Genomic DNA, 9,867 nt, shown 5'->3' with positions numbered 1-9,867 from the left:
GTTAAGCCATTTTGTTCTGAAATATTGCAACAGATATAAGTGACAAGTGGAAATTCAAAAACTTTTTAAAGCAACATGATCACCACTTCATGTTTCTAACACTAACGGGAGGGTGGCACGGACGTCTTCTACTTTTGGACATGGAATTGGGATTTTTCCCCAACTCAACACTCATGGATTGTTAGTGATATTAAAATGAAAAAAACAAAATATTTTAACAATACCTGGAGAGAGATGTATCAAACATTATTTCATCATTACAAATAGTATTTTAAATCACTCCTAAGATGTCTACAAATATAACCACCTGATATTTTCATTTATCTTCTAGTTTTTATTAAATTACTTGGAATTGTATGTACACTGATGCATAGTCACAAGTTTATTCCCCACATTCCTCTTAAAAGTCCTGCCTCCCCAGGGCCTGCCGCTCCGTCACCTCACAGAGGTGGGAGAGGATGAGGTTGGGGAGAGGAGAGTGGGCAGGACTGTCCCATGTCCAGACATCCCCACTCACGCACGGGCCTGTGGGGAGGAACAAACCCACACCCGGGGAACCCAGGGCCCTGGGACCGGCAGGGACAGCCACACGCACAGACCATGCGGATCAGCCCCAGAGCAGCCTCCTCCCTGCACAGACGTGCATGAGTCTGAGGGGGGACAGAGGGGCCGGGAGGGACCCGGGGTGGACGAGCCCATCCTCCAGTAGGGACGTTGGGTGTGACCCAGGAGGAGACTCTGCGGGAAACATGGCCTCTGGGTCCTCAGATGTGGGGCATCAGGGGCAGGGAGATGAAGAGACGTGGAGACAGACCAGGAGGCAGCAGTGAGGCCACAGGGGCAGGAATATTACAGAAGAGGTGTCAGGACATGCCACATGGGGATGCCAAGCCCAGATCCTTCAGTTCCAGGACAGTGTTGGTCCCGGGGAGCACGAAAACAGGGACCCGCACAACACATCTCCCTGCACACCCGTCACTGTGGGGCCTCTTCAGACCAGGGCTGTGCAGGAGGAGCAGGGACAGGCTCTCCAGGGTTGGGAGGGGCTGGGCATGGCCATGTGTCCTCTGGGGCTGTGCCGTGGACAACCTCTGGGAGATGTGCTGGGCCGAGACGCTGGGTCCTGGCAGGAGGCAGGAGAGCAGGGCTGGGGCCGTGGGGAATGGCTGTCAGTCGGGCTATGAGATCAACCAGAGCAGAATCCTATGATCACCGAAATGTCCTCCTTCCCAACCTTAGATCCAATGTGTTAAAGGCGCGTTTCTAGAGATGAACACAAAAGGCTCAACAGAGAGGGAGAAACATGGAGCTGCTTCAATCTACAGCCTCAGAGTGACCACTGGGACACACCTGTGACTGTCCGTGTAGGTGTCATCTTTTATTCAGCTCGTTGTTTTTACAGATGATGGCTCCAGGGGTGACCAATCTCACGGCCGTGACAGAATTTGTCCTCCTGGGATTCCCCACTCAGGGGACCATGGGCTTCCTGCACCCACTGCTCTTCTCCCTGGTCTACCTGTGCGCCCTGCTGGGGAATGGGCTCATCGTCCTCATCACCACCCTGGACCGGCACCTCCACACCCCCATGTACTTCTTCCTGAGGAGTCTGTCCTTCTTGGACCTCTGCCTCATCTCGGCCACGGTCCCCAAGTCCATTGCCAACTCTCTGAGGCACAGCAGCTCCATCTCCTTCCCGGGCTGTGTTGCCCAGGTCTTCATGGTGATGATTTCAGGAGCTACAGAGCTTCACCTGCTCACGGTGATGAGCCTTGACCGCTATGCTGCCATTTGCCACCCCCTGCACTATGAAGTCATCATGAGCAGGGACAGGTGTGTGCAGCTGACAGCTGTGTCCTGGCTGGGTGGGGGTCTCTATGCTGTGATGAACACGGCTGGAACCTTCTCCTTGTCCTACTGTGGGTCCAACATGGTCCACCAGTTCTTTTGTGACATTCCCCAGTTATTGGCTATTTCCTGCTCAGGAAATTTATTGAATGAACTTGTCCCTATTGCCATCGGTGTGGTGTTGGATTTCTGCTATTTCATATTCATCGTCATTTCCTATGTCCACATCTTCTCTGCTGTCAGGAAGATCCCATCCACAGAAGGGAAGGCCAAAGTCTACTCAACCTGCCTTCCCCACCTGCTGGTTGTGGTGCTGTTTGTCTCCACTGCATGCTTTGCTTATCTGAAGCCAACCTCAGGTACCCCGTCCATTTCTGACCTGGTCATTTCTATGTTCTACACGGTGGTGCCCCCCACCTTTAATCCCGTCATATACAGTCTGAGGAACCAAGACATGAAGTCGGCCGTGGGGAGACAGATGAAGGGGAGACTCACCAAAATGTAATACAGAAGATTAGTTCATAACTCCATTATGAGACACTTATTTTAATTTTTCACATTATTGTCCCCTTTATATTCTTTTAATTTCATATAATTCTATTGTACAATTTAAATATATATGCTCATTTTTAAAATATATTTACAATGACTTCATGTATTCTTCTGCTCATTCACTCGATTAGCATTGATTTTTCCTCTTTTTAACACTTAGTTGCATTTTGATATTCTCTGTACAATGAAGGTCACCTAACTTCAGCATCTGTCTGCTATTCTCCATTTCCATGCTCTCGGTCAAGGGGCGATGGTTGGGTTTCATCTCAGTCATCAGCAGAAGTTCTCTCACTGGGGCAGCATCTCCAGTCTCTAAGGCACTTCCCCTTTCATGTTACTGACTCTGGCGGTCACGTGTGCCATCAGGGGCTACGGGTGGGACAGAGGCCCCTGTACTTGGTGAGTGAGGCCTTCATCACATAAGGAAGGCCTGAGGGCCCAAGTTGGAAACTGAGTGGTCACGACCTTCTGCGGACAAGGACCCACACATGATGGGGTAGAGACCCCCCTGGAGGCTCTGGTGTGGGTGCCACCGGCATTTACCGTAAACACAGCACACAGTGGACACCAGAAATAAGACAGTGACTGTGAAAGCTGTTAATTTCATGTGCAGTATAATTACTAAAAATTTACTGAAATACAGTGAGTAGGGTTTTTGAAGAAACAATAAAGGAGCTTTGGAAGCTATAATGGTAAAAAAAAAAATAGTAGCTAGTGGACTACACAATATTCCAATATTTCCAGAGATAGTTGAGGAATGGTGCTCACAACATCACACCAAACTTTCCTCGTGTGTTTATCCCCATATATTTAATTTCCTAGAATTTCTGGGAATTTGAGGACAATGTCCTTTTGGCCACATTATTATGGGATCTCAGAGTGTTTGTGTTTCCATGTGGAGTAGTTCAAATGAGAAAACTCATCGGATTTACATATCAGAAATAACACTATCATTTAGTGTAGATGCAAAGACAAAGAATTTGAATTAGATTTAAAATTGGGAAGTGAAATGCCCAAGTGTGTGGCTGCTGCCTGGCCTCAGCTCTTCTCTGCTGACTATATCGACCCCTGCTTGCCCATCTGTGACGTTCAATATTTGAAAATTTCACACCAAAATATTTCATGATAATATGCAGTTCCAAGTGGATATCACACATTTAACTCATTCTCAAACATTCATGCTCTGAGGGTGCTAATCAGGCTGATCTTGCCTTTAGCCCAGGCTAGTCCCATGTGGGCACAATGTCAGATTGGAGGCAGCCAGAAATATTTAAAAGATGGCAAAAACTCGATATATAAACTTCTAGGTTGATAACTTACTACTATTATTTTAAATCATTGGCATTTTTATTTTTTCTGATGATAGATATCATTCTTAATGTTAATTATAGTTACTGTCATAGTTTACAGGTCAATAAAAGTTATGGGCAATCAAGAGAAGAAGGTTATGGAATATAATGAGAATTCAATGCACATATTGAATGAAGAAGCTGAATCAGACTATTATAAACATATCCTGAGACTATTCATTGCCTACAATTTGTCAGTTTTGTGTAACATAATTAAAATTTTAGAATAATAAAACATTAACTGTCTCTAGGTTGTATGGATTTAAACATACAACACAATTAAAACTGTTGTGGACAATGTAGTATACACTAAGAAAACAAAAGATTCCACTGAAAAAGCAAATTAAAATAAGCCATTTCAGGGTAGTTGAAAGCTTAAAAAATCAACACACAGGGCCTCCCCGGTGGCACAGCTGTTGAGCGCTGGTCTGTGAAGCTGTCTGCAGTCTCTGCAGCACTGGTTCAATCCGTGGCCGCCAAAGAGGTTCCCACATGGCACACAGACCTCTCCTGCTGACCAATGCTCCCCTCAGCAGTGTACTTCGTCAGTCTGCCTGTTTTGCTCCCCGCTCTGGCTCTCGTGAGTTTTTTCACTCTCGTGTGCTTCTGACTGTACCCAGTGCTTGTATAAATAAATAAATAAATAAATAAATAAATAAATAAATACATACATACATACATACATACATACATACATACATAAACACAATGTTGTAAAATTGTCTTAACTCAATAAATAAACCAACCTTAAAAAAAAGCAACACACAAAAATCAATTGCCTTCTATATGCACAAATTAACTATAAAAGAAGTTAAAAGACAATCCTACTTATAATCACGGCATGAAGTACCATGGAGTAAACATAATAAAGGAGGTAAAGATACAATGAAAAGAGTAAGATATTGTTAACAAAAATAGAAAACACAAAAATGGAAAGAAATTCCCTGCCCTTGGTTTGGAAGAATCAACATTATCAAATGTGCATCTGACCCAAAGCAATTTACAGATTCAGTGTAATCCCACTTAAGAACTTCAATGGCATTTTCCAAAAATATAAAAAAAAAATTGCTCACATGTATATGGAACCACAGAGACCCCCAAACAGCCAAAACAACCCTGACAAAAATAAGGAAGCATGGTGGAGGCAGCACATTCCAGACGCCAGTCCATATGATAAAGCTCTAATACTTAAAGCAACATAGTACTGGGACAAAAACAGACAGGGCAGCCACTGGAATATAACGAGGGCCCAGGAACCCACCCTCATCAGGTTGGACAGTGACTCTACAACAGAGGAGCCCGAGCAGGCACTGGAGCAGGGAAAGTGGGGAGATGGTGCTGGGAGAAGCAGACAGACACACGCAGCAGAGTGAAGCAGTTCCTGCCCCACCCCCTACAGAAGAGTAAACTCAAAGAGATAAACGCCTGTTTCCATGTGTGATGTCACCATCGTCATGCAGCAAAACTAAGGATATGACACCATGAGCAGAAACCCGAAAATACTATTTCCTAAAGATTAGTAGCAAATTATCCCAACAAAAGGACAATTCTAATGTAAGTGCAGGGACAGGGGCTGGGATGGAAAAGAACCACAGGGTACACAATTTCAGAGATGAGTAAAGTTTTCTTCCCGAAGAGCTGGAGACCCCCGTGGTCACTCACTTCTGCTGGACGTCTATTGTCTTTCTGCACCACTCCCCCTCCCTGGGCTCCCTCCTGCCTCTCTCCGTGTCCCTTCTCTCCCGCCTCAGGCCTTCCCACATCCCCCTCACATCCATCCCCAGGGCCTCTCCGTGAAGGGCACACGGGGGGTGACAGGTGACTGTCCAGCTGTGTAGACAGGGACTCAGGGCACTGTTATGACTGATGGTTCCCACCACGGTGGACACGACAGGTGGGGAATGGAACCTGGAAGTGAGGATTTGTCTATTCACCTCCAGAGAGGCGTGAGCCAGACACAAAATCACATCTACAAACTAAGTGTGATAATTACTTGCTGAGATGCACTGCAGGACACTCCAATTAAAACACTCAAGTAAACACACACTTTTCCTCTGGAGGAAGGTCCCCGAGGCCTGGAATATGGACAGTGTCCAACACATGGACACCAGATCCAGTGCTCAAATAGCCCAGCCCTGAGGCCATGCTCTGTCCATGAGGCGGCTCAGGACAGGGTGGAACATGCTGTGAGTGCTCAGAGGCTCCCCACGAGCCCCGACCATGGAGTGAGAGGCCGTGACGCCCTCTGTTCCACCATGGGGACATCCTCAAGACAGAGACTTGACACGGCAGTGTCAATTTAACCCCCAGACTGCAGGTATCTGCCCCCAGCCTTTTGCAGGGAGAATCCACTCACACTTGGAAAATTGTAGATTTCAAGCTGCATTTCAGACTTGAGAAAGTGACACAGTTAAACTATTCACTTTGTAAATCATGACAACTAATGCTGACGGGGCCCAAGACGTCATGTCCCACTGCCCTGTCAGTGTGGGTGAAACTCAGGGAGAGAAAACATATTCTCTTGTCATTTAAGATGCTCAAAGATACTGACTTAATACATTGATCATATTAGAAGATTTTGATTTATGGGATATGTGACAATTTTTTATTCATACCTAGAATTTTAGCATGAGCACACTCTGTGTTTTGGATACTAAACAAAATAACAAAAATAATGGAATTAGATTTTATGGAAGAAATTTCAGTGCAAAATAAAATATATTTATTGTTAAATTCAAAATGCTATGCCCATTTGTCCTACACATAATGACAGATATGAGTCAAGTAGAAAATCAAAAACTCTTACGGTAACATGTTGACAGCTTCATGGCTCTGACACTAGCATGAGACTGGCAGGGACATGGGATTTTTCACCAACTCCATCACTCAGGGAATGTTAGCAATTTTGTAAAATAAATCCCAGTATTTAAACATGGCCTGGAGGAGATATATGACAAATGTTATTTTAAAATTTTAAATTTTTATATAAATCACTCAACAGATGTCAACATTATTAACAACCCAGTACCTTAACTTATTTCCTTGCTTTTATTAAATTATTTGGCATTATTCCCACCAATGTATTGCAAATATTTTATATCACCACATTCCAAAAATCCTTCCGTCACCAGACCTGACCGTCCATCACCCCCACAGAGGGGGGAGAGGCTGAGATTGGGGAGGAGGAGAGCGGGCATGGCTGCCCCATGTTCAGACGTCCCCACTCACGCATGGGCCTGGGGGGAGGAACAAACCTGCACCCAGGGGACCCGGGGCCCTGGGACCGGCAGGGACAGCCACACGCACAGACCATCTGGCTCGGCCCCGGAGTGTCCTAATTCCTGCATGAGTCTGATGGGGGAACACAGGGCCCAGCAGGATCCGGGGGTGGACGAGCCCATCCTGCAGGAGGGATGTGTGGATGTGACCACGGGAAGAAGTAGCTGCATGAGAAACCACATTACCTGCTCCGGTAAACAATGGGGGAGGGCAATGACCGGGACAGGCAGGAGCGGTCACCCTCTCAGCACATACAATGAAGGGGCGAGGGGCAGTCAGTGTTCAGATGGCAACATGGGTGCGCGGGACGCCCCACCTACTCTGTGATGATGAACATGGGCACCAACCAGGAACAGACTTAGGACCATCACTGTCCACTTGGTCCCAAAATATGCACCTGGAGCTGCAACTGGCCTTTGTTTTGCTGAAACTTGGCAGCTGAGATCCACAGGTTAGATTTGGGGCAAGCATGAACGTTCATGTTTCTGAGTCTTCTTTGAGGGTCCTGCTCCTGGGAGGTGTGCTGACCTTGGGCCCGGGGTTGGCAGAGGAGGGGCCGGGTCAGTGTTTCAAGGGTGCCCATGTACGTGATGTGGAGACGGGAGGATATTGCCCAGGGGGCTGAGGTCAATTGAACTCTCTGCCCTTCAGCATCTCCCACAGGCGGCGTGGACAATTGCAGCACCTGTGGGTCACTGAAGCTGGAGAGGCCGAGCAGAGCAGGGGCTAAGATCCCTGCCGGTGGGGCGCCAGCCAGGGCATGGTGAGAAGTCAGTAGGGAAGGACAGCACTGGTCACCTGCAAAGAGACACCGCGGGTCCAGCACTGGTAGATGGTCCTGGCACTTTATTCCTCTAGACGTTCATGCAGTGATGGCTCCAGGGGGGATGAATCTCATGGCTGTGAAAGAATTCGTCCTCCTGGGTTTCCCCACCCAGGGGACCATGGGGTTCCTGCACCCGCTGCTCTTCTCTCTGGTCTACCTGTGTGCCCTGCTGGGGAATGGGCTCATCGTCCCCATCACACCCTGGACCAGTACCTCCACACCCCCATGTACTTCTTCCTGAAGAGTCTGTCATTCTCGGACCTCTGCTTCATCTCAGCCATGGTCCCCAAGTCCATTGCCAACTCTCTGAGGCACAGCAGCTCCATCTCCTTCCCAGTCTGTGTCCTCCGGGTCTTCATGATGAATCTTTCAGCAGGTTCAGAGCTGAGCCTGCTCATGGTGATGAGCCTTGACTGCTATGCTGCCATCTGCCACCCCCTGAACTATGGTGTCCTCATGAGCAGGGACAGGTGTGTGCAGCTGACAGTTTTGTCCTGGCTGGCTGGGGCATCATCTCTGTGATGAACTCAGCTGGAACATTCTCCTTGTCCTACTGTGGGTCCAGCTTGGTCCACCAGTTCTTCTGTGATATCCCCCAGTTATTGGCTATTTCCTGCTCAGGAAATTTAATGAATGAACTTGTCCCCATGTTCATTACCATAGTGTTGGAATTCTGCTACTTTATTTTCATCATCATTTCCTATGTCCACATCTTCTCTGCATTCAAGAAGACCCCATCCATAGAAGGTAAGGCCATGGCCTACTCCACCTCCCTTCCCTACCTGCTGGTTGTGGTGCTGTTTGTCTCCACTGGGCTCTTTGCTTATCTGAAGCTGACCTCAGGGACCCCATCCATGTCTGACCTGGTCATTTCTTTGTTCTACATGGTGGTGCCCCCCACCTTTAATCCTGTCATATACAGTCTGAGGAACCAGGCCATGAAGTCAGCTGTAGGGAGACTGATGAAGGGGAGACTCACCAAAATGTAATAGAGAAGATGAGGTCATGACTCTATTACAAGACATTTATTTTAAAATTTTTCATCATGCTTTATATTCTTATAGTTACATTTAATTCCACTGAATGATTATAAAATATATAAGCTTATTTTTAAATTATATTTAAGATACTTCATATACTCCTATAGCTTATATTTTGCTCTTTGGAGCACTGAATGTTCTCTGGTATTCCGTGTGTACTGGGCTGATTGGACCTCAGCATCTTTCTGCTGTTCATTCTGTGCTCCTGGCCGAGGGAGGCGATGGTTGGGTTTCATCTCAGTCATCAGCAGAGGTTCTCTCATGGGGCAGCATCTCCAGTCTCTATGGTGCTTCCCCTTTCATGTCACTGATCAGGGATCACGGATAGGTCAGAGGCCCCTTTACTTAGTGAGTGAGGCCTTCACAGAATAAATAAGGCTTTGGGATCTGTAGTTGAATCTGAATAGTCATGACCTTCTGTCGATAAGGACCTCAACTGATGTGGTAGAGACCCTTTGGGAAGCTCTCGTGTGGGTGCTGACGGCATTTACCATAAACACACTCAGCATACAGTGGACACCAGGAATAAGACAGTGAGTAAAAGCAGTTAATTTCACGTGCAGTATAATCACTAAAAAGTTATGAATATTTAATAGGTAGGGTTTTTTTAAGAAATAATAAAGGAACTTAAGAAGCTATAATGGTAAAAACAAAATGATAGCTAGTGGACTACACAATATTTTAATATTTCCAGAAATAGTTGAGGAATGGCACTGACAACATCACGCCACACTTTACACATGTGCTTATCCACATTTATTTAATTACCAAGAACGCCTGGGAATTTGAGGGCAATATCTTTTTGGGCACATTATTATGGGGTCTCAGAGTGTTTGTTTTTCCATATGGAGTTGTACAAACAAGAAAACTCATCAGATTTACTTTTCATAAACAATGCTATCATTTAGTATAGATGTAAAGACATAAAGAATTTGAAGAAGAGCCTCCCTGGTGGCGCAGCGGTTGAGCGCTGGGC

General features: G+C 46.4%; 1 protein-coding gene across 1 annotated transcript; it reads left to right on the top strand.

Moving 5' to 3' along the window:
- Positions 1-1,423: 1,423 nt before the first annotated feature.
- Positions 1,424-2,350, top strand: LOC119250841 (olfactory receptor 14A16-like; the record flags this gene model as incomplete). The annotated part of the gene is made up of 1 exon (XM_037518431.1): positions 1,424-2,350. A coding segment is annotated over one exon (927 nt), but the record flags the coding sequence as incomplete, so codon positions are not given.
- Positions 2,351-9,867: the final 7,517 nt, after the last annotated feature.

This window comes from Talpa occidentalis, unplaced genomic scaffold (genome assembly GCF_014898055.3).
Source record: "Talpa occidentalis isolate TD23 unplaced genomic scaffold, MPIMG_talOcc4v2.1 talOcc4.18, whole genome shotgun sequence".
Classification (NCBI taxonomy): Eukaryota; Metazoa; Chordata; class Mammalia; order Eulipotyphla; family Talpidae; genus Talpa; species Talpa occidentalis.
This window is presented reverse-complemented; position numbering and strand designations above follow the sequence as displayed.